At 38.0% G+C, this 25,877-nt stretch overlaps 1 protein-coding gene across 1 annotated transcript in view; it reads left to right on the top strand.

Annotated features, from left to right (window-relative positions):
* The window catches only part of PIP4K2A (phosphatidylinositol-5-phosphate 4-kinase type 2 alpha), a 109,697-nt gene that overhangs the window by 55,849 nt on the left and 27,971 nt on the right, over positions 1 to 25,877 (top strand). The window contains exons 2-4 of the mRNA XM_084280581.1: positions 6,701 to 6,798; positions 7,869 to 7,965; positions 21,618 to 21,770. Of these exons, the coding sequence (XP_084136707.1) occupies positions 6,701 to 6,798; positions 7,869 to 7,965; positions 21,618 to 21,770 (348 nt within the window). The remainder of the gene's footprint in view (positions 1 to 6,700; positions 6,799 to 7,868; positions 7,966 to 21,617; positions 21,771 to 25,877) is intronic.

Below are 25,877 nucleotides of genomic sequence, written 5' to 3'. Positions count from 1 at the left end.
AAGATATCTTTGTGCTGTTGAAAAAAGCAACTAAAAAGTCTAGTGGAAACATCTGGGATTTGCTGTGAAACTGCTATTTTTATTTTAATTCACAGTCAGACCATAAGACTTGAGAAAATTCTTATTTGCTTTTTATCAAAAGGTAGGAAGCTGTGATCTGTATTTTCATTTCTCAGAATTTCTAAATCCATTAAGTGTATTTAATACTTTTGCAAAGTGTGTTTAGTAGTTTGGGAGAAGTATGACTTTCTGCATTAAGGCAATTTGAAAAAAACATTTGATTCAGTTGGGCCTACTTTTCCAGCATTAGATTATTGAATTTTACTGAAAGCCAACAATCTAATGACAGATATCACCTGAACTGTAAAAACATGAAGCTGCTGTAGTAATTACTGATAGATGTTTTGAGACATGCAGAACTTCAGTGCCTATTATTCTGGCAGGTAGGTGGGCTTTTATGCTTGTTTGGGTATTTTTTTCTCTCCATATACCTTAAATTAAAATGATTCTAAAGACTCAGAGAAAATTAAATACTTTGCCCTGTGTTTTTTTTAGTCAGATAATTGCTTTAATTTCAGGGCTTGCTTCTGAATAGGTAACCAGAAATTACTTAGGCAAAGTCTCTTATGCCTAGCACGTTATATTCTTTACAGAAAAAAAAAGTCTAGTTAGATACTTTTTACTTTGTGCTTTTAAGGAGACAAGGAAAAAATATATATTTTTGTCCAATTGAAATGATGAAAACCTCATTTAAAACAAATTAAGGTGTATTTTGCTGAACTGATTTATTTCTCTACAGCAGAACTTAGCTTAACCTTTTATTTCTCTTGCAAGAATGGCTTTGAGTGTAATTTAAACTGTCAAATGACATTTATCAAATGATGGTTTTGCCCCGTAACAGGCAAATGTCTTCCACAAAATTGATTAGCTGCTGACCTCATCCGCCCTTTTCAGACCCTTCAAGGTAGATTTCAAAGAGTTGTAAAATAATCACTTCACTTTCAGTTTATACTTCAACACAAGGCATTTACTGTCCCGGTAGCGATACTGCAGCGGGTTCCACATCTGGGAGGGAGAGCATGTAAACGCCTGCCTGCAGCTCTGCCTGTCACCACCCAGCCCCCTGTGCTTTACCCTAACCCTTACTCTTTGCAATATATGAACAGCTCTGAAAGGGATTTTTGCAAGCTAATTGAATGAATAAGATTAATAAACTATCTTGTAGATGATGGTGCTCTAGTTATCAGGAAAATGCTCCTTTTGGTAAGACCTGCAGGGTGTTCAAGTTAAAAAGAAGGTGCCAGAAGAATGAAGGGTAATAGTCTCCTAAACGTGAAATTTTATACCCCGAACAGTTTTCCTCCATTCCGTACTTAGTCTTCAGTGCTGTTTGGTATGAGCAATCTGTTAGAAGCCAACAGGCTTGGTTTTGTAAGCATAACTTACCAGTAATGAATTATCTGTGGCCCTGTCAAAATGGTGGCTCTGTGGCTGAACAAAAAGTACTGGCCCTTTTTTTAATTTTTTTTTCCCCCTCTTCAGTGCTTTGTGCAAGTTTCCTTGCCAAAGAAGAAACCGAAATGCAGAAAGTAAACTATGAACTGAAAATCCCAGAACTGCTGGTGGTGTTAAAAGTTCAATTCTATTTTTAGACCTCAATAATTTCTTTCTTCCGAACTCTCTTCCACTCCCACTTCTTCCAAAATCTGTGTTTAAAAATACACAAATTTGTGAAAAATGCGTTTGACTTTTCTCTCTCAGAGTAACAATCTAGTTGTAGCTCATTGGTCTCGGCAGATCAGGCTGCTGCGTGCTGGCTGTCAGTTCAGAAAGAGGGGCTGAAAAGAAAGTGGCACTTCCAGAACTTGAGCCTCATCCAGCTTCAGCAGGAGCAGGGGTTTTCCAGGGTGTGAAACTGCCAAGAGCCGTAACTGCAACTGAGATGTTTTATCAAGCTGTTCAGTGTGAAAACACCTAATCCCTGCATAGGTTCAGCCCGCGAGGCTGGCTGGCTCATACGTTAAATAAAAAGGAAGCAGTATCTGCAGTCTGTATTAAAGCAGAGATATTAAATTCAAGAAACCGTGTGCAGAATGAAGGCTTTAAATAGGCAGAGTTTCAAAAGGAATCACTGGGTATTGCTAAGTAGTCTGTGTGTGGTTTGGGATGTGCATGGGCTGAAATTTTGGACATTGATGTACACGTCTGCTTTGATTATTTTTTTATTATTTGATTTTTCTTTTAATGAAGTGTACCAGCTGTAATGTGTTACACAGGTTTCTTGCTGCAGCATCGTAGTGATAGGCATCAGCTTGTATCTGTTGGAGAGCGGGATCATTGTTGTGGCTCCTCTAGCTAAATATGCAATATATGCTGTAAATTGCCTTTATTATATGCTGCTTAAATATCTCATTGTCTGCTTTGCATACAAGCAATTTATTGCTGCTTATGTTCTGACAGAATGAAAACTAATGTTTAATTATGCATTGCCCTAGTAATGTGGTGTTTAGGGTGAATGTATCTGAATTAAATAAGGGCCATTAATAATGCCTAACAATTTATGATATATTCATTGCTTGATTTCAAATCATATAAATTAGCGAAGCTTATTTGAAATGTCACCAATATAGGATGGCTTTGCGGGAACACCTCTCTGTGTGCTAATTTCAGAATCATTACCAGCTGAGTCTTACTATTTATTCAATGTCCAGTAGGCTTTTATTATTCCCTTATTTGCAGTTTAATTACAACCTCTGTTTTCCTGACAGTGTGAATTCAATCCTGAACCTGCAGGAGCAAAATGAGTTGCAATCAGTCGGTTTTTGCCTAAAAGCCTCCTTTTGCTTCAGCCCCCTCCCACCTGCCATGGCCCGGCTGAAGCTCCTGGCAGATCCCTCCTGCCGCAGTTCTTCGTACCATGTCTTTAAAGGCACGATGCCAGTCTAAGGCTTCTAAAATTGTTCTTTCTTAAAGATTTTAAGTCGTGGGGGATGTCTCTGTCTCACATAACCAACGGCTTTTATAGCAGTATCACAGAAGATATTTGAATGAATTACTTCAAGGGATGTTTCCGGGTCACTTACTGATACCTCGCGTGGGTGAGTTGCAAGTGTCACTAATAATGAGGTATTTATGCATAGTATGCATGGCTACTTTGCAACTAAAATCTTAGCCATTCATATTTAAAATAATCTCTGAGGCTATTATATAGGATTTAAAGTCCTCGAAGATACAGTAAACAGTGTCTGTTTCGAACAACAAGATGAACTGCAGCAAAATGTCTTATTTGGCAACAACAAATCAGGGCAGATAAAGGAGCAAAGGAACTTTCTCAGCATGATGCACATACATTTACTGTAGAAATGCTATAAATGTGGGTTCTCTTAGAAATAGGTGTAATTAAATGAAGGTTTGATCCTGAGTCCTCAGCAACAAGTCAGTCCTCTGTCCAGTGAGCTCTTCCTGATTCATTTATGCATTGTGATTATCTCTTGTGGAAGATTATTTCGTGTTTATGGTTTTGTTACATGCAGAAGCACTCCTTAGGGGAAAATGGATATTTCTTATTTCTAATGTAATTATTACAGCTGTTGTAACACAGTTTCTGTTGTAATTGGAAACACAGAACTTTCAGCCTCACAGTAATAATTCTTTTGCTATTGCTAAGGAAGATGTATTTAAACTGGTAACATGAAGAGGTGCTTGTTACACTTGGCAAAGGTATCGCATGCATCTTATTTTAAATTTTGTGTCGTGCTTGACTGTCAAAGAGGAAAAGAAGCAAAATTTTTGTCTGAGATGAGTTGGAAGGCTCAAAACATGGCCTTTGTGTTTCATACGTAGTGTCTTTCAGATGGGCCTCTCTTTACATGATGATGGCAAAGTGGAGAATTGATCCTACTGACCTTTCCCTTTTCTTTCAGCTTTTCAAGAGCTGTCTGTGGGGGAGTTTTGGATATTGTTTCCCCTCCCTTCCCCCCACAATGTGGTTCCAGTTTCCACCAAGATCTAATGACATGGGTATTCCTTTCTGTCTTGTGTGCGCTTTCCAATCTGGCCTCATCAAATCTATCCTGAAAATGTACTACTGCACAAAGAACCAGGCCTTATACTTGAAAGGTTTAAATTAATTAATGGCTTGTGCCGCTGGGACATGCCATTACTCAGCTGGTGTGCTGTACCAAAGGTCATTTCTACTGTGTTCACCTGCTTTTTTTTTCCCTCTCCTGCTAGAGAGGAATCCCCTAAAATATTACAGAAATTCCTTTTACATACCTGAGATTTGAATGAATCTCAAACTATTATATTATTTAATGCTCCCCCCCCAAAAAAGCCCCAAACTTCCCCCTCCACTTTCAGTTAGTCTGGGGATTTTTTTCCTAATTTAGTGGGAGTGTGTGTGTGTGTGTGTATGTACATTCACATCTTGTAGGGAACTGCCTGGGATAATGATTTTGGGATTCTTTTTTAGAATAAAAGAATCTCCAAAGTATGCAAATGGAAGCACATTTGGCTATGTTATATGCAGATGACATTTGTAAGGCCTACAGGCACAATTAAAACTGCTCCACTGTAGCACAAATTTAAATATTCACAGCCTGAAAGCAAGTCTGCAGGTGTATTCAGGGAAATTTTACATCAGTGTATCAAGAAAGTGAACACGTGAAAATTTGATCAATGCAGTTCTGGATCTTAAAATCCAAATTTTCAAGAAGACTTGCAAATTGTATATGGGTCATTGGAAATGTGTGAATTCAGCAATATTGACAGTATTCTATGGCAGATATTCTTGGGATCACTTCTGGCTAGGATGAAAATGTGTGTATGTGGCTGTTATCCCTCTTTCAAGCATGGAATTTTTTGTACAGTCTGGCAGTCTAAGAGAGTGGGTAATTCTGTATAAGTAAATCTGAAGTTTCATATCTCTGCATCATCTGTCTACTTGTCTCTAGCTTTATTTGTACTGGTTCTGCAGACTCAGAAGCCTGCCCTGTGGTTTCAGGGTGAGATTGATGTACAGGGATATCAACTGTAGTAAAGAGCATGTATGTTAGATGTAGTGATTTTCGATCAACATTTTGCTATTTTATGTTGTATTTAATGAGGTGTCAGTATGATTTATTAGGTTTACACAGCTGTGCTTTCAAAAATTTACTGGAGTTTCTTCTTTCTCTCCCTTTGGAAGGAGGAAAGAGCAATCTCCCTACAATGCGAAGGAGCAGGGCACACTCAGCCCATTGCAAGCACCTTCCTGTTTTCTTTCTCCACTCTCCTATATAACTGTCCTGCCTCTAATTTAGAGCTTTTCAGGACTTTCCAAAGAAGTATTTGTAAAGTAAATTCAACAGATTTTATCAGGTTTTGTGTGGGCTGCAGGGATCTGAATAAGAAAAATAAGACATGGCAGGGAAACATTATGGGGGCTTGGAAGTACTGAAGAGCGATGAGGCTGCCTGATCTGCCTGCTTGCATTGGTTCCTTTCCTCTGTTTAAGAGCCAAAAGGCCCCTCACTGTTTTCTCATTTCATTTAACTACAGTTCTGCACTCATTCTTGAGTGAGGGCAACGTTTTTTCCTCCAATACTCATAACCTGTATTGGCTTCAGCTTAGGTTTCTCAAAAAGGTTTCTCTCTTAAGCAGGATGGTATTTACAGGCAACTAACAGCTTCTTAGTTGGAAAACAGCGTTGAATAAGCAAAAGATAACCCCTGTATTGTTATATGCACTCCAAAAATACTTGACTGGGTAAATCAAAATGTGTGACCAGGGTGTAGAGCACCATAAGAACCTAAGTAAAATGTTATGGCATGGATATTTGTAATGGGTATCTCGTTCATGAGTTGAAAGCTTAAAATTTTCTTGTGTGTTTATTATGTCTTAGTTAAAATTTACTAAAATAAAGGTAGATTTATACATGCAATAATTTAAAAAAGCCTAAAACTAGGTAACAGTAAATTTGTCTACACTTTACCAAAAAGATGTGGCCAAAAGTAGATTTGAAATATATATGAACAATCCTGTTCCTGAGAAGACTCTTTATTTCAGAGCTAGAAAGAATAGATAGAACTTGCTTCTGCATCTATTTATAAGCAAAAATTTGGCTATTTAAAGAGTTTGTCTGACTTAAACAGTCAAAAAATGTCTGAATACTGTCACTTGGAAAAACTCGGCTGAGGTCTGCAGTATTGTACAGAAACAAGTCCCTGCTTATTGAGCCCAAAGTGTGTTCATTCACGTGTAAGCAGAATTTCACTTTATTTTCAGTAAAGAGTTCAAGACACAGACATGTAAGACTAGGTTATAAGCTGCAAAGGTAAATAGTTTTTGCAATACAGAATTTGAGTTAACCTTTGGAAGGAGTAGCTTATCTGGCGAAACAACAGTGTGTTGGAATTAAAGACACTTTTGCTGGCATCCTCATTGACCTTCCATAAAAAGTACACTTCAGGGGTGCTTTGCAGGATTATTTTTACTGAAACTAGTGTAAATGAGGAATCCTGTTACTACTTTTCAAAATGGTCTGTCTTGTGATTGCATTTGAACTGGAAAGAGTGAGTCTGCTTTTACATTCTTTCACTTAGGTTCGCTCACTGGACGTATACAGAACAAACAGTAGACTGAATAACATTTTCTTAAGTAAGACACAAGGCAGCATCTTTGCAAAGACATCAGCAACTAAATATATTCTGTTTTCTCTAGATCAATGAACTGAGCCATGTTCAAATCCCTGTTATGTTGATGCCAGATGATTTCAAAGCATACTCAAAGATAAAGGTGGACAATCACCTTTTCAACAAGTAAGTACAAGTAAGATTTTTTTTTTGTGGATAGTGGTAGTTTGATGAAGTCCCATGAACTCCGTTATTTTTCAGTTGACGAGACTGAAGTTTTGATGATTAAGTTAATCCTGCAATAAACAACCATCTGTGCTGTTTTGAAAAGCAACAGCAGGGGCTGCTGGGTAGTATTTTTCCTCCATATGGTTTATTATTGCCTTCTATCTTGCATGTTGAAGGTGATCCTTTCTTGGTGTGATTATTTATGGCTGATACAAGCAGTTTTTTGGCTGTGCCTGAAAACATACATTCGTGCGCATGTACTTTTTTTCTTTAATATTTGAATTTGAAATTTCTCATTGAAAATGAGAAATTAGAGCTGAATAATGTTCAGCTTTTATAAATCCATAATAGGAAATCATACCAATCATGTAGAAGATCCAAATGTATTAAGATGATTTCATGTAATATCTACATATCTTAAAATGCTCCCTGAAAAGTATGTACAGGCATACGAAACTATCCATACTGGTTTGTGTATAACCTGAGTTTTATTCAAGAATGTGTTCCGTAAAAGGAAGAATTCTGGTACATTGGGTCTTCTGCTCTGTGGCAAAGGCCAAAATAACTTTGCTCATGTATAAGTCTGACATTGATGCTAGGATATTAAAATTAGTCATGTACTAAATGAGTCCAGTTTTCTTGAAGCTTTGGCATTGTCAGTACTTTCTGGTGCCACAGATGGTATAGTAATTCTTGTATAATCCATTCCAAGATGTCATCTCTGAAGTAGTTTTAGGGTGATGGGAAAACAAGCTTTTCAGTCCAGGTTCCAAAGTTACCAAAATAAAGTTTATGTTTATTTCATCCAGTTATGTTGTAGCTTGTTGCAAAGGAAATATGTGTAAATCTATTAAACATTGTAAAGAAAGAAAGTGAGCCCAAATCTCATTGAAAAAAAAGTCAGAAGAAGAGAAGTTGTAAATCTCCTTATGCTCTGCCTTGTACAAACAGAATTGAGACAGAACACTCTAGAGTTACTTATTGCATATGTCGGTGAATTAAGTTGGTTTGGTTTTCTTTTCTTTCAGAGAAAACATGCCAAGTCATTTCAAATTTAAGGAATATTGTCCAATGGTTTTCCGTAATCTAAGAGAGAGGTTTGGAATTGATGATCAAGACTTCCAGGTAAGTTCACTTTCAAAATATCTAAGCTGGTGTTATATACAGATTTTAAAGGTTGGTAATGCTGCAGTTGTGAACAAGCAGGCCAGTGTGCTGAAAAAATTCTTTTGGTTTTGTGTAAATGGGAGGTAAACTAAGAGATTACTTTTTTTTTTTTACACCTTCCCCCACCTGCAATAGAATATTTTTGTTTTACCTCTTCACCTGCCCTAGGTGTCTTCTGGTTCCTACCCTCCTTCTATCGTTAGTCCCTCATGTTTCCCATTAAAATACTTCCCAGTCATAAGCCACGTTATTAAAAATTCTTGTAATTGGAAAAAAAGTTAATGTCTGGACACTGCTGACAAGAGATGCTACCTTCAGCTGGGTCACTTAGATAACAAGTTCCTTCAGTGATGTGACTGTCAGATACGGTTCCTGAAACAACCAGAGCCTTTTTTTTCCCTTCATGCTCTTTTTGTTTAGAAAAGTGACCTGTGGCCCACCAACTTCTGCTTCATTGTGTCTCGGTTTCTCGTTGTTAAAGAGGATCTGGAAACAGATAGCTTGTGTGGAGCAGATACAGCAAATCAAAAAATTGCTCCTGATTTGGCAAAGCTTCTTTCTGTCTTTGTGAAAGAAGGTTCTTGAACTCTGCTTCTGTCTGGTTTGCCGATATTCTCTGACATTCCCTTTCTCATTAACTGCTCCTAATGCACACTGAGTTGCATGGACAGTTCCTTCTGCATCACACTGCGAGATGTCCTGTCCTGAGGACCACTTGCTGTATAACCCAGTGTCTGCTCCTGTCATGCTCTTTTAAACTGCTTTGGTGGGGGCTGCAATGTGTTTGTACCCTTTACTGAGGTATCTGAGGAGAAAATATTTAGTGACCAGTTTCAAGTAACTAAACAAATTGTACAAAATGCATTTGTCTTAATGCGCCCATTCTTGCTGCATCGAGCAGGCTGAATACTGCAGCCAACATCTCCATCTAAGTCCTTCACCCTACCCCTTTTACCAGTTTCCCCCATTTCAATAGCAAGTACGTGTTAGAAATGCATTGGGAGGGTTAAAGTGTTGCCTGCAGGAGTGTAGGTGGGGAGATGAGGTTATAGGTTATGGGTCCCCATATACAGCCACTGTAACTTTGATGAGACATTTTGCCAGTAGGTGAAGAGCATTGGGTTGTCGTCTTATGGTAGACCTTGTGATCATGATCCTTTCATGTGATATTTCATTATCCTGTCTACTGAACAACTGTTTAAGGGGAAATACACAGAGACTTAGGCCAACAGTTAAAATAGTTGTATCAAATTGCATACCTGGTTCAATTGTCCTGATGGACCAAAGGGGATCCTACTGTATGGGAAGTTACTAGATCCCTTTATATGAAGATTTCATTTTTCTTGACAAAGGAAAAGGATCAGCATGTCAAAGAGGAAGGACTTGTTACTGCTTATAAAAAAAATTACGGTATCAGCTCATGCTTGGTATCTTGTAGAAGATGGGGTGATGACATTACTAGGCAATAGAAGTTATATTTCAGTAAATGTCTGAGAAGACAAGATGCTGTCATTAGTTAAAACTGGCAAACTTAGCATAATCAGAAATGCTGTGTTCCACAGCACTGGAAAATGTTTCCATCTCCACTGCTGCTCCACCACAGAAGTTCTTGTTATAGCTAAGTTATATTGTTCTTTGGTCTTATTAATGATAACAGTGATAAAACAATGTTAAATATGATGTCCTTGTTTGTAGTGATGCATTTTGTGTTCTTTGACAATATAACCAAATGACAAGAAGAAAATGCAACCACATCCTGATTTTTGAGTCAGTAAAATTATGTAGTAGTTAAAATCTTCAATGCTATTTACTATTTCAAGTGTACTTAATGCAAAACAGAAGATAGTTTAAATTAATTTTAACCCAAGGAGAGGTAATGTCTACATTCATTATCCTTTTTTTCCCCTCAGTCCAAACAGTTTATCACTCAGAGTAGTAGCGTATTTAGAACACAGTTCTCCAATTAAATTATTTTTACAGAAATAGACATATATAAAACTCTGGTCACCCTATGTATAATATAAGGATGAAAAAAGTAGGAGTTGCTTTTATTTTAGCGTTACATTCTCTGTGATTTAAACAGGGAATCTCACTTGACAAGAGGAGGCTCACTATGTATACTTTTTTATCAGATAATCTTTGTCTTCAAAGAAGTTATTCCAGTGAACATTGGTTGAAATTATTGTCATATACATGGAGCCAAACATGAGTTGGAAAGAGCCTGTGCACTATTGAACTGAGGGAAAGCTTATGGAAGAGATTGCAAATAACTTTAGATAGCTTTTCTTATATAATGATTTTCGGAAAGGGAGTCCTAATCAATTGTGAACAATGTCATTCCCACCATTGAGCAAGATGGGATTGGTTTAGATAAACCCAATTACCTTGTTCATTAGTTAGAAACATCACTTCAAATCAGGAAGAACATTCATTTAAACGTTTTTGTTTTCAGAATGTTCTGCAGATATCCTTGGTGAGTTGTTCCAGAGGGCAGATAATGCTTACTCAGAAGGAAAGACTAAAAAAATACCTACCTCATGAAAAGAACGTGGTAGGGTACACTCCAGTTACTGGTCTGTACTTGACATTGTGTTATTCACTTTGTACAGTAAATTTGTGGACTGGTTGGCACAGGCTTAGTTCACATACGGAGTGATTAATATGAGGATGATCTCTTACAGAGATCTCCTTTTATCCCAGAAGAGAGATTTACGTTTCATAAAGTATGGGGGGGGTTCTGACTTCAGTGTCAGGGGAATTCCTAGAATTATATGTGGCTCATGCTTTACAGGAGGCCATTTCTAGTAATGGCAATTACAGTTCTTAAAATGGACTCCCTCCCTTCACATGATGACATCTCAAAAAAAAAGTTGTTTTTCTTTGGTAATCTGCTCTACATAGAAACACAGAATCACATGTATCTGTCTGTGGTGGTTTTAGCCACAAAACTGCAACACTGTCATAGCTGGCTGGGCATCTCTGGGAGATGTTTTGATTAGCACTGAGCTAGGATTGAAGTTTCATGGAGATACGTGTGTGGTTCTTCATACCGAGTGGTTTTTTTTGGGTGAGTCCTTCTTTACTATGGAGAGCAATATAGAAGATATAGCAAGAAGTTAATTAAACCTTGAGTTTTATTCAAAGGTTGCCTATAGAGACTTGTTATGACAAATGAAGCTTTTGGTCTAGGTTAAGAAACTTTGGGTTTATATCAAAAAAGTCTTTTATTAAACCCCGATTCTCCTTCTTGATGATCACATATTACTAAGGTATTTTTGCACCAAATTAAAAAATGGTCTCTTTTTTTCTTAGAAAGGGAAACACAGATGATGATTAATCAGTATGAATCAAAATTGCATTTGAATAATGAAAAAACCCACACGGAATATAAATTATCAAAGAGAAAGAGATTATTGTTATGATTTATGCTGTTGGATGTTACAAGTAACTACATATGGATCTCAGAAGATAATATTTTTAAGTATAGGTTTTTGAAGTAATCCCACAAGCCAGAGCATTAAATAATCAATTTTTTTACCTTGATAGGATATATTATCTTGATCTTGTATTTTTTAATGTCTTCTATTTAATTGAAAAAGAATCCCCAACTCTTTAAGATCTTCCTGACATTCACAGGAAAACACTTGGGACTTCCAAGCGGAAAAGAATAAATAGGGATTAAAAAACAGATGTAATAAAGTAAATCTGGATTTGTAGTCCAGACTCTAATATGGTATCAGGCACATAATAGAAATTCTACTTTCACTTTTCAGAAGTCAGCCTTTAATATAATTTAATCCCAAATGGGTATTGGCATAAAGATGTTCAGGACTTTTGAACTCCTGTATGCCATGGGCAAAGGCAGTAATGGTAGTATGGTGTTGAGCCAGCTATACTAACAAATACTGTGGCCTTTGTGGTCTTTCCAGCATGTAAAAAATTAAGTTTGCAGTCTGAACGTTATGTTCTAGGGTTTGGTGCCTTGTGGGCCCAAATAAGAATTTTGTGACTGTGGGACTTAACCTTAGTAAGTACATCGACAGAAATTTTAACCTTCATTTTCTCTCAACTTTCACAAGAGAAAAGGTTTAATTTGCATTGCTTTTCAGCAGTTCCTTGCCCAAGCTAAGTATTATTCACAATTGGGTATTCAAACTCAAAGAGAGGAATTTAACATGTGCTGGCAACATCAAAACAATGAGCTGATGGGCGCTCCCTGAGCTCTTAGGGAGATGGCCATTGAAAGTGAGGCATCAAGCCAAGCTGTGCAGAGCTGAAGGGGAAAGACTCCCAGAAAAACAGCACTAACTCTTTCCAAAGCAAGTGCATGCTGTAAGTTGACAGTTCCAAATCCAGACATACAGTCTCAATAGGATAACTTGATTTAAGAAGGAATCACATGTTTTATTCATTAAACTCTCATTCAACCAAGTCAAGGAACCCCTATAGCTTTTTTCCTGGAAGGATACCCCAGTGCAAAAAAAGAAAAAGGTTATGTTTTGCCTTTCTCTATTAAAGTTTTTCTCATCTTTCACCACAGTAATCAACTCCCTGAATGCAATTTCCTTATAAACAGGTTGATAGGTGTTCCGAGTGTGTACATTCATATCTTAGCGAGATCATAGAAAGGACTTGATATATCTGATGGGTGCACTGCAGGGCCAGTGGTGTCCTGTCTTCATTTTTTGGAGGTCCCATGACAATCACCATAGGTCTTTTGAGAACCCTGCTTTTGAGCTGAAAAGAAATTATTGTGCAGTATTGTCCACAAAGCTGCCAAAGGCAAAGAGAGGTCATACCACTGAATGTGCTTGTATTGTGTGTCACCTGTCAGGTATGCTTTGCTACACCCCAGACAACTTAAACATGTGTCACTGTCAGAGATCAGTGTTTCCCGATCATGTTTGCTCATAGGTGTGTCCAGACAGGAACCTGCTCAGTGGCAATGGTAGCATGTATGGTGCCAGCACGCAAAAAGTAAACCCAAAAATCTTCCCTACTCATTCCTGTGTGACCAAACATCTCTGGGTTTTGGTGCTTCTGTTGTTACAGTAAAACACTAGTGCTTTGCCTTTCTTCTCTTAGAAATCACTGGCAAAGCACTGCCCTGAACACCATCCCAGGAGTAGGCTGCTTGTTTCAAACTACAGAAAAAAAAATGCTGGAGCATCTATGTCAGGTTGTGTGACACCATGTGTCTCTGATATGCTTCTGAATCTGTAATCCAGATCTAAATCATCCATATCAGTGATTCGTGAGGTCTTATTAAAAACAAACCACCAAAAACCAACCCACGTGTTGAGGGGGAGCTACAAGCATGTCTTCATGAGAGGCTGTGCATGGGCCATGGGCCAGGCAGCACCACTGTAACTGCTGTCACAGAACAGCCAGACCGTGTGTACGTAATTCTCTAACAGCAATGAACCACTGCCAGGCTTTTCCACTGACCTATGATTTCAGTCATCACAGAGCATCATCTGTGCACTTGTTTTTGCCTATTCGTTCATGCAAAGCTTACCCAGAGGCTCTCTTAAATAGCCTGGGATGTGATCTGATTTGTCTTTAGGGTACGTTGGGCTTGCGAAGCTTGTTTTAGCGTTCCATGACTTTCAGATGAGATCACAGTACCAGAAACTGTTGTTTGCCTTTCCCATTTCACGATGTCTGGACAAAGATTTAAATCAATGAGAAGCTGTTAAGCCAGTCGGTTTGAAAGATTGCTGTTCTTCTAAAGCTCCCCATGCTTTATCACCAGAATTTTCCTATTGCCCTTTTTCATTTTTTCAGGAAAAGCTCTGACCCAGTGACAATTTCTACTAGGCTCCCTTTTTAGATTAGTTACACCAAACATTTGTATTACATCCAACACATACTTCATACATTCAAAGTTTCTAAAATATAATCTTGTCTGCTAAAGTAGCAGTTAGAAAACAATGACATTTACATTAGACGTGTAAGAGATTAGAATGAGCTAATTAAATTGACCTTTAAATCTCTCCACCCTCTTGGAGGCTGTGGCTAATCCTTGGCCTCCCACTGTGGAGATAAATATCCATGCTGTGAACATTTTAAGCGAAGAGTGCAGAGGAGGAAGAGCCTCACCAGCAGTTAGTCTTTGAAGAGGAGGCCAGCGCTTTGCCAGTTATAAATATAGCTTGCAGTTATGGAGTGGGGACGAGACACAAGCTTTTCCTGTACTTTAGTGGCTCTGATCCATGTGTTTTCTCACAAAAATGGTTTTGGTTGGAAAAAAGGCTCCAAACAGTTTGACTTGTTGCTTTTAGAAACAGCCATACTCTCTCTGGAAATCAGTTTGTTTCTTTGATGTCTGGTGTTGGTATAACTAGTATTGTCAATACTACCAGTACTGTTACTTAATTACAAACAGCTGATATTTTTATTGACTGGTGAGCAAGGTAAAAATAGACTTCCAAAGGATAAAGAATGAGGTGGTGTTTTACCTTGAGGCTGCCTCTTACAAAATATTTGGCTTAGTATTTTGTGACTTTAATTTTTAAAATGCCAATTATTGTAGACCTTTATAATAAGAAATAAAAATTACGTAAATAATAGATGATTAAATGACAACAATCAAAATCTAATTGTCAATGAGCTATTGACATTTCATGTAGCAAAAACTTGCTGAAGATGTGAAATCCATACAAATGGCAAAGTCGGATAAAGACGAGGATTTTTTAGAAAAGCCACTTTGATTGCCTGGCATTCTGAGCCTGTCCAAATGAGATCCCTTTTAATATGCTCAAATGAATAGTTATATGGATAGAAAGGAGTGCAGAACTGCAGAAGGGAAGGCTGCATTCAGGGAGGTAATAGCTCTGAGGAGGAATAAGAGGTCAAAGAGGACAAGAATTTAGCACTAGTGTAAGCTCTTGGCTAGATGGAGCAACTGTCCCTTGGGTGGATAAATTGGAAGGTATAAAATAAGATCAGAAAGAGCTCTTAACTTTTTTTAATGGTTTGGGGGTTTTTTTTAATACCTGAAGCTAATACTATATATAGCTTTGATGCTAGTTATCTTGAAAAAGGATGTTGAAAATTTGGATATAGAAAAAAATACAGGAAAAAATGGCATCAAAGTAATTTAAGGACATAGAGAATGGTGAGAGAGGCAGAGTGACCTGCTGTGCTTGCAGAAGTTAGAATTGAGAAGTAGGTAGTATGTGAGTATCCTTGCAGAATACCAATACTAGTTACTTTAATAAAGAATAAATAGGAATGACTGGAAAAAAAGTCAAAATTAGACTCGCCTTTTTCAGCTGCAGAAATGATTGACTGTTAGAGAAACTTGGTCGTCTTAAGTTGGAAAAATCAAGGCTGTCTTTCTGGGAGTTGTACCATGACCAAAAAGCAGGAATTGATGTTCAGTCTAGGAGCGAGTGGGTGAAATGAAAGGGTAGTGGTTGTGATGAATTTTGGTTTGTGAGATTCTGTTGAAGACTCCAGAAAAGCTCCTGTGAATTTCAGAGAACTCTGGATCAGATCCCAAGAGCACCTGTGTAAAAAACCTTTTCCCTTACCTATTGTATTTTTATTTTAGGAAATAAAATTGCGCAGATTGCTGAGAGTTTAGGAAAGAGATGCTGAGGGGGGTTATAGTAGAACTCAGTAAGCTTTCAGGTAGTTTGCTAAAGGCTATGCTGTTCTCGGGCAAAATTATGGCATATAATTTAGGTGTGCTGATTAACTTTTTGTATCAGAACTCTTTGGGAAATGAAATACCAGTATGTGGTGTAGCTTTTACCCATTATATTTGAAGCTGTATCTTTCTTATCAGAAATTAATTCTGTGGTATGGGACAAATTTTTGTGATTTGTAGTCTCTCAGCACTGAAGACCAGATGAGTATTTCTGATTGCCTAACTACTCGATGCAACGTAGGTGATATTTTTTAATACTGATTTATGTAAGGGTAGTGAGACTTCCAAACAGTGATTTCTCAGAGGGAAGCTATTGGGGAGAGTGGGGGAGGTATGTGAAAGAGAAATTTATCTAATAAAGGTATCTCTCTGAGCTTGGCATGTTAAATGTGTCTTCAGTTGTATAAGTAATTACACAAGTAATTTAACGTACTCTTTAAATGACCTCATAAAAGTATTCACGCTTTAAAAGTACAAAACCTTTTCTTTCTCCTGAGACCAAAAAACCAGCAGGCACAAGATTAAAACTTCACAAATGAGAAGTGAATGGGGAATTGGCAGAACACGCACACTCGGAGCAGGAGACTTGCAGTGAGTTGCTAAGTGAAGCTGTTAAGTGGAACAGGGTATGTGTGGCTGACAGATGTTTTAATTGTGCCAGAGGACTGAGGCACACTGCGGCGGAGTTGGGGAAGGCTGGGAAAATCTGAAGGGGACAGGGCACTGTGACCCTCGTTTCTTTGAGGTTTGTGTTCACTGACACTATAGTATAAGGTGGGATTTTTTGGTTTGGTTTTTTTTTTTACCTTATTCTGACTAGTTTTGTAATGTTGTACGGCTAAATATGTGTCCCACTGGTTCCTGACAAAGTATGGAAGTGCTGTGAGGTGGCAGTAAGTGATGGTAAAAGGGTTGTTAGATCATCTTTTGGAGGGTAAGAGTTGGGTGGTGTTTTGTCTGGATCTGAAGGATATCCTCCCTGTTCTGGCTTTGCAGCTCATAGATCTGTGCTAAGTGAGGAGTGGCTCGTTTCCCATCTGTTCATATTCCACTTAGCCTTCCTCTAATTAAGAAGCAGAGCCAGAGGGAATTCAATCTGGTATTTGCCGTGATCTATCTCTCTCTGCCTCTCCTTTCCCCCTCCCTCAACCCCGCTTATATTTTCCTTTTGGAAAAGGGAGATGCTTGAGTTTCATTCATCTATTTCCTTCTCGGTCCCCTACAGACACCTCTTCTGAGAAGGAGATACTGGGGCTGAGGACAGCAACGGGGTCTCTCTTAGCTTGGTGCTGAACAAGGAAGCAGAGGAGAAGCCCCACACTGCTCTCTTTAGGCAGATTCAATGAGTTTTTCTTCCAAGGCATTTGTGCACAGACGTCTATAGTACAGCTCGTTTTACTCACTTCTTGTACAAATTGTCACCGGAATGTATCTCTGTTCTGGCAAAAGGCATCTGGATCACAGGAGTGTTTTACCATGTACTATTTTAGAGCTGCATTTGCCAGTAAGACACATGACCGATAGCAGTCTGAACTTCAGAGCAGTATGGTTCAAATAAATGCCTATTTTCAATCTGTCTGAGCATTACTACATGTTACTTCTTATTGTATTCATTAAGATAAAGGTGACTGACTTAAAAAGCATTTACTTACCTAGATATGTCTAAAATCTAATTTTAAAAGGGATAACCCCACAAGCTTTCCACAGTCCTTGCGGTGTGATGTACATGTTGGACATCACATGTGGTGTTACTCGTATTTTTGTCTGAGATTTCTTACCAGTTACAGGTTTACTACTGGGCTGTGCTTTATAGAGACATAAGTGCAGGACCTTCCTGGGAGTTTGTGTGTTAACTTACGGAAACATTTTCCAACAAAGAATCTCTTCACTTCTAACATATGTACTACTAATACGTCAGTATTTGGCAGGGTTGAATGGGGCACAAAATGCTTCGATTTATACTTAACAGTGTTGGGTCAAAAAAGTTAGCTTCACCTACATCAAAAGGGACGGATCTTAGTGTTTCTAAAATATTTTTAAATAGCCATATGGTTTCCCCTTTGAAGCCCCCAAACTCTTCTAGTTTGATCCTTTCAGCGAAGCTGTTCCTTGATCTTACTTGCTAATGATGACTTGCCAGTGCAGGCCAATTCTCGTAATCTTTTTATTTAAACACTCATTGTTGTCATGATCAGGCAACAGTATATGTATTTTGTTGAAGACTGATTTCTAACTATAAACAAATATAACTAGTATAGTTGAGAGGAAAGATACTTTGCAGCAGAACTAGGAGCTTTACTTGAGAAGGAATTTGAACTTTTCTCTGTTCACAGAAGTGAGAGTTAACCATTATCAACAAAATTGCCCTCAGACAAACCTCAGCCATGCATTTATCAGCACAGGGAAATGGTAATGCAAGTAGTAGTAATCAGCACAATATAGTAGAATAAAAATTTCTTTTTCAGCTTTTTAAACCATACTTATTTAATAGACTTACGGAAATCACAAAATAAAGCCCAGTAAATAGTGATATTAACGATGATGTGCATGTTTCACCTTCTTTCAAAGCTCAAAGGACCTACATTCTGTATCTGAACAGAGCATGGAGAGTTAGTAAAAAATAAAACGTTAAAGATCTTAGAGGATGTTTTTTAATCCTCAACGTGTTTAATGTTTAAACTTCTGATCTTAAACTCCAATGTATTACTAGAGTCAAGAGTATTATAGAGAGGGCATTTGGGTTATCTGTGCATGCGTGTAACTGTTGCTTAGCTGTTGTTTAGGCTTAGAGGTTATTTAGTTTATTCTAACAAATTTGTGCATGTGGAAGAATGATAGCTGCATGCATTCTTCATTAAGTTTGATATTGATAACTAATAATAAAATATCCATCTACTAAAAAATAAATGCACCACAATTTCTAACCAATTAAAGCATTAAGAAACAGTAGATTGTGTGCTTAATAATTATCTACAGATGTATTATATTCTCTTGTTGGCGAAACTTTCGGTATAGTAGTTGTATTTGCAAATTAACTTGTCATTATAGTTAACAATAAGCCAGAATTCATTTTCATTAGAAAAAAACAAGGATCTGTAAAAAATCAGTAACTTAACAAGATTTTCTCTAGTTGATTTAAAATATGATTGTGTACTATTTTCTGTTTGAATCTGACTAGTTTCTGGTTTTTTTCTGCCTAGCCTGAATTGTAATTGAGATGCATGATAGGAGAAGTATTGGTCAAATCATTATTTTAGTGTAACAGCCGTTATTTCTTTTTAAATAGATTATTGCTATGCTGCCCATATTTTTTAATTCCATCAAGTACCATATTCCATCATGGGGGTGGGGGAAATAGTAAAATTTTGTTTGTTTTGATGGCTTGCTACATACCTGTATGGCAGATGTTCTTGGTTAATGATGGAGTGAAAGAAGGTTCCTGGAAATCAGCAAGAACTTTATTTTAAGGCCCAACATTTAGAAGAGCTTTCCTGTGCAAATAGCGCCTATGAAAACAAGAGAAGACAAATTTTAAAGAGCAAATGTTTATAGAAGTAACATTCAGAAGGCTTGAAATCAAAAGTGCTTTTTTTTTTGCCCCTTTCTGGCCACAGAATTAATAACTGAGCTTCAGCAACTGAAAAGGCCAGAGAATAAGCATCTCCTCTGTGTTTTATCTCAATCAAAACATTGCTAGGAAGATACTTCATTCATACCAAGTACTCCCAGGTCTGAATTTCACTCAAATCTGATGAGTGTTTTGGGGAAAGAATGTTAAAATATACCTTAAGAGCATTTGCATTTTTGAGGATAATGCTAGTTCAGGTCCTCCTTCCCATCTTATGTCCATCCCTCCTCCCTCAGAGGTTCAGTGGCAGACTGCCAAGTATGCGTTTTTACACCTTTTTATAGAAAAACAACTTAAGTCTTCCCCCCACCAGCTTAGCTGCTTTCAAGGTTTATACCACCTGTCTTACAGTTTGAAGACTAGAGTTCTCTGAGAAAAATACATTCAGAAAACCAGTTACTGCTTTGTTGCAATAATTAACGTAGGAATGACACCTCTAAAGGGCCTCCAGAAAGCTGGAGAGGGACTGTTCATAAGGGTCTGGAGTGACAGGACAATGGGTAACAGTTTTAAACTAAAAACGGGTAGATTTAGACTACATATTAGGAAGGAAGTCTTCCCTGTGAGGGTGGTGAGGCCATGGCACAGGTTGCCCATCAAAGTAACCGTGTGGGGGGAAATGTTTTTATTTCATTTTAAACTGATTTAAGAAAGCATCCCACACTTGGGATAAGATCCAACGTGTGCCCACCGAATTCAATGGGTCTCCAAAAGTTGGAGATGTAATTGTATATGTTCAAGTGTCCTCTTAAATTGGTGCTATAGTGCCCTCATCTCTTAATCGAGGTTATTACTACAGTAATCACTGGCCTTCTGTCACTGAGGTTGCATCTACATGTCTAGCTCCTGCAGAAGTTCACAGAGCTTATGAACAGATTTATCGATGATAAAACTTCCAAATAAGAAATAGCTCATATAAAAATAAAATGTGGGTTTGGTACCTGGTTGTGGTAGATTAACCCTATTGGTAATTACTTTCTGAAAGCATCGTCATTCTAACAGAGTAAATCTGGTTTTTGACTTAGTTCACGGTGCCTTATTGAACCATGAAACATGTCACATTCTGTGGCTGCTGGAGCTGAACTTTTGCTGTTTAGGAATTTGCAATGTTTACATTTATATAAAAATTTTTGTTAAAACTTTCTGTGAAAGTGGCTTTTGTTTTAGCAGGGAGAGCATTGTGCTGTGTGAGTGTGGGAAGGGAGAAGTGTGTTTCACTTTGGCAATAGCTGTTTCTGCAGAATAGTAGTATGAGGAATGAGAGCAGGAGCTGAGTTTTTCTGCTGCCAGTTACAAATACACCAAATGGATGCTGCAAGCTTATTTCATACACATAGACGTGTTCCAGCTGTCTGTAATTAACTTGTTTAATCTTTTCAGAGTGAGGTCCGTTTTGATGGAAGTGCACGAGGTGTAAGAACATTGTTGTGTTTTCTCATGGCTGCACTACTGCTGTAACTACTTACTTTAAAAAAAGAATAATTGTGTAATTTAAGTATGTAACAATTGGCATAAACTCTTACTGGTAGAGCAAGGTGTTTTCAGCCCAAAGCAAGCTGTTACACTTAATCGAATTTTTTTTACTTTTTTAAATATCAAGAAATCTAATCTGAACACTTTCTGAAGAAAAAAAAAAGGCTTCTTTTACTACTGTTGAAGCACAAGTAGTCTCAAGCTTCGGTCTAAAAATGGTCACTAATATCTAGCAGTTTTTCTTCCAGTTACTGTACAGTCATTAAATAACCTTCCCTTTTTGAGTCTGTAGGACCATAGGCCTATTTCACAAAAGGAGGTACTGTACCATAATATTATGTCCTTAACCCTAGATACAGAATCACTGGAATAGCTCTGATACTAGAACTCAGAAATCTATAGCTGTGATCTTGTTTATGCACCAGATCGCACTGACTCAAGTGCAAATCCTGCTCAGTTTTAAAGTGATACTGTTACTACGGATGAATCCTCTATTTATAGCTACTATGGTATAATACAGTGTTCCTTTTGGATTTTTAATGGCTGTTTGTTTTCATCATTATGTATGATAATGTATACATAACTAAGTGAAATAAATTCTCATTGAGTTTTGAGAGTGACTTGGTAACCACCGATGGACAATACCTTCTACCAGATAATCTTTTATTCACTGAATACTTTTGAAGTGATTTGAAGTGATTTGTCAAGATAATGCCATCTGTGATTACATGTGTTGCAGAATTCAGCTCTGTGCAGATGTATTGAAAAAGATTTAAAGATAAATGTATTTATTCTAATGAGAAGTTACATATCTCTGTCTGAATTGTTCCTTTTTTTGTTTTAAATCAACAGAATTCATTGACAAGAAGTGCACCCCTTGCTAATGATTCCCAAGCGCGCAGTGGTGCCCGCTTTCATACATCTTATGACAAAAGATATATCATCAAAACTATAACAAGTGAAGATGTAGCAGAAATGCACAACATACTGAAGAAATACCATCAGGTAATATACTAATTATTATCAGGGAGTGGGGTCTCTGCTAAATAATGCCAATATATTTAGGGTGTTAAAAATTTTAAATTAATAGTTACGGAAAAAGAGTCACTTTGGACTTTTTCCCCTTTGCATGAGCAATTGGTTGTATGCCTGGAATTCATAAGGCTGCACTTTTCTAAATAGCTAACCTACCTTTAAGTGAAGTGATGTGTTCACATGATACAGAGATACTAACCTGCTGGCCATAAGCTCCTTCACCTTACTCAGAAGTTGGTCTTTCAACTAGTGGCCTTTCAGGCTTGAAACAACTTTCATCTGGGCTAGTTTGGAGGTGTCTATATATGTGTGTATCACCAGTGCAGATGACACTTTCTTCCTGGTCTGATCACCAAATGTTGTGCTTCACTGACAAGAGATTTCAAACAATTAAAATCGTGCTTTGTGAGAAATAAAAAAATTGATATAGTTGATGTAAAAAATTGTGGTAATAAAAAAGCAGGTAATACCAATGTGAATTTCCATAAACAACAGTAAAGTCAAAAGTGAGCAGTGGAGATCCCTCAAATCAGCCTTAGATAGCTGTCATACTGTGCCAGTGTATAATTTGTGTGGATGCTACAGGGATGGGGGGAGCAGAAATTGGGAAATATGAGAAGCCTTAGTAAAATCAGTGCTAATTTTCTTAGCCCCAGATGTTTGAATAAGCTCTAAAGCTTCAGAAAACCCTCTAAAAATCACCTAAAATATGATACCCAGTAAGGAGGGCTTTTTTATCCTTTCCATATTCCTGTTCACTTCTATGGGTTGGGATTTCAAGTAAAGACTTTGGGACATTTGGGATTGTGACCTGTTTGTGGTGGCTTATTTTCTACTTGGCTGTCTCACTTTCTGCTCTTCATGTGTGGAAGGGAGATCTCGGGACTTTGAGGGCATTCAGAGTACCTTGGAAAGCCTTCAGTAACTTAGATATGAACTCCTTCTCCCTCTGCATATTGTTCTGTTTAAATAACATGTAGGGCCACTGAGTGTTTGTTCTAACATAGATAAGTATCACTATCAGCAATGTTCATACGACCATCTTTTAATTAAAATATTACTAATGAGAAACTTTATCTAGTTGTAATTTGGGGTTATTTTTATTCGTTTTCAAACTTAGAATTTTAGCTTTGATCTGTGAAGCAGTTTAGCAGAATTAAAGTTTTAATCCGTTTCATGTTTGGCATTAGAAGCTAGTATTAGTGATCCAGATTTGAGACTTAATCCACCTGACAAGTCATACTGCTTTTCAAAACAGCCCTCTCCCTTCAGGAGTGTCAATGAAGACAGTGCTAACATGAATGAGCTTAACAATTGGGAATCTTTTTCTCATTAATGCTTTTAAACACCAGGGTTCATAACAGGCTAGGTTTCAAGAAACAGTGATCTGAAAGCTAGCTGTGCCAGGTATCTAATTTCACTTTCTACTGGGAAAACATCCACTTAAGCAAGCTCTCATTGGTGCCTCCAAAAGATTCGTAAAGAAACAACTTCTATTTATTTTTGTCTCGGAACTTGAGAGTACTTTACAAAGCATGGTAAATGCAAAGGAACTCAAGTACAAAGACAGTCTAATAACTGGAGTTTTTAATAAAATAAATGAATTTTAGTATCTTTAGCAGTATACTGAACAAAATAATTTGAATTAAAGAAAATCTAAATTAAATCCTGCTAACTGGTGATGGCTGATAGGGTGTTCTGCTTGGAGTCACTAGGTACAGCAGCTTTGTCTTCCCATTTCCATAGGTGTTTTCAGACAAGTAAAGCTTATCTTAGCCTACAAGTTCTAGAGAACTCTGTGCTGGTGGAAGGGTTTTAGTCTCTTGACCAAGTCATCTAAAACAGACTGGCCTTAGACTACCATCACAGAATCACAGAACATTAGGAGTTGGAAGAGACCTTGAAAGATCGTCTAACCCCTCTGCCAGAGCAGGACCACCTAGACTAAATTGCACAGGAACACATCCATGTGGGTTTTGAATATCTCCAGAGAGGGAGACTCCACAGCCTCTCTGAGCAGCCTGTTCCAGTGTCCATCACTCTCACAGTGAAAAACTTTCTCTTTATATTCACATGGAACTTCCTATGCTCCAGCTTGCATCCACTGCCCCTTCTCAGTGATGGCTAGCAATAAGACAAGAGCCTGGCTCCATCTTCCTGACTCTAACCCTTTACATATTTATAAATGTTAATGAGGTCACCCCTCAGTCTCCTCTTCTTCAAGCTAAAGAAGCCCAACTCCTTCAGCTTCTCTTCATAAGGAAGGTGTTCCACTCTCTTAATCATCTTGGTGGCTCTGTGCTGGAGTCTTTAGAGGAGTTCTGTGCCCTTTTTGAACTGAGGGGCCCAGAACTGGGCCAGGTGCAGTCTCAGCAGAGCAATTCCTACTAGCAAACAATGCAATACCAGGTAACATCTACTAGTACTAGGGTTCATTAATGATTCCTACTGTGGTCTTGCTTTGGGCAACCTAGCTGTCACCCAGATAATTCTGGGCGAGGTGCAAGGTATTAACTCAGGCCACTTACTATTCCTAATTAAGAGGATGAAAATGAGTGTCCTGTTTTAGAGGAGAACTTAACAATTTTTATGTGAGTTACTTCATTCCAACTAGAACTGACTCCAGAGGCCAGTCCCAAGACCCATCAGTTCACTGGCATGGGTGTGACTTTTTGTTTCTGTTGATGGCACAGTTGCAGTAGCACAAGACTTTCCAGATACTGCACTGGTACTCCTGGGGAAATCTTTGTCAATAAAACAAGTTCTCTTGAGTTGAATTTTCTTTTGGTATACTGCCTTCTGCCAGTAGAGGAAATGTCAAGTTCCCTGTACCGATCTACGTACATACCATACTTTACTGCCCAGTATCTAATTCTGACTACACACAATGTACCAAGTATGGGATTTTTGGGAAAAGTCTAGTTGTTAGCTTTTCTCCACTTTCAGTTCGTTCGTTCGTTGCCAGCAGCACTCACCACATATGTGAGTATTTCTGGCCCAGCAAAGTGTGTTCCACAGCCCAGGTGTGACTGAGCTTGGGACTAGTTTGGGACCGGTGGCATGCCCTTACGTCATACCCTGTGCCAGGCTGCTCTTAGAGCAGATCTGTATTTGAAAGGTTCAGCCTGACAAGGAAAGGAGCTGCAGACCTGTTCAGGCCAGCTATGTAGTGCATGGATTGTTCTGGGTGGAATAACCATTCTCAAGATCACTGGGGAGACGATTCATATGAATCTTAGAAGTTTGTTTCTCCTTTGTTAGAAATCAGATACCGTGAAAGGACTTGAAGTTAGATCATCCATCCATTATGAACAGCAACGTGTAAACCCTTGGTATCTTGTACCCTCTTTCACCTGCCCAAGAAGGCAGTAATTATCTTCCAGTTAATTCTGATGTGGTGATGAGTGAAATTTGTCATTTGTGACAGATATCTCATTCCTCTCTCTTTTTCAGGCTTTTTTCTATTTCCCTCTATAAATTCATTCCAGGTTTCTTCCCCAGGTTGAAACTCTGAATGGGTTTCATTTAAACCATAATATTTACTCACCTTTTTCCTTATTAAGGCTAACAGATCCAAACTGATAGAACCTTTTGAGGTCTTGGAAGTAGCTTTGTCCTTGCTCAGGGACCTAACAAGCCTTATCAAACATTTCTAAGACTGCTTAAACAATAAATACAAGAGGACAGCTATTTCTAAACAAAGAATATTGGGGAGGGGACCATGTCAAGTCAGATATGTGGTTGACTGTATATGTTCTTTATTTAACAAAACAGTCCTCATCCCTGGCACTTGTGAAATAGCTGTCATTGGCTTTGCACCATTTTGAGTTACAGAACTACTGGTGAAGCATCTGAGAGTTAGTCTGGTCAGCAGAGAAATGTAGTGGGGCAGTTTTCCCATAAGCACTTCCAAAATCTAATTCTATGTACCAGTGATTTTTTGTGAAGTCACCAAAAGGTCAGAGACACGTTGACTGCCACTGGAAAGTAGAAATAAAGGTTATTTTATAAGTAACTGGATGTTGTGGAGATGTATAGTCCACAAATGCATCCTGTACTTTCTGTCTTCCCTCTTTC

Source organism: Gallinula chloropus (assembly GCF_964237585.1).
Source record: "Gallinula chloropus genome assembly, chromosome: 2".
NCBI lineage: Eukaryota > Metazoa > Chordata > Aves > Gruiformes > Rallidae > Gallinula > Gallinula chloropus.
This window is presented reverse-complemented; position numbering and strand designations above follow the sequence as displayed.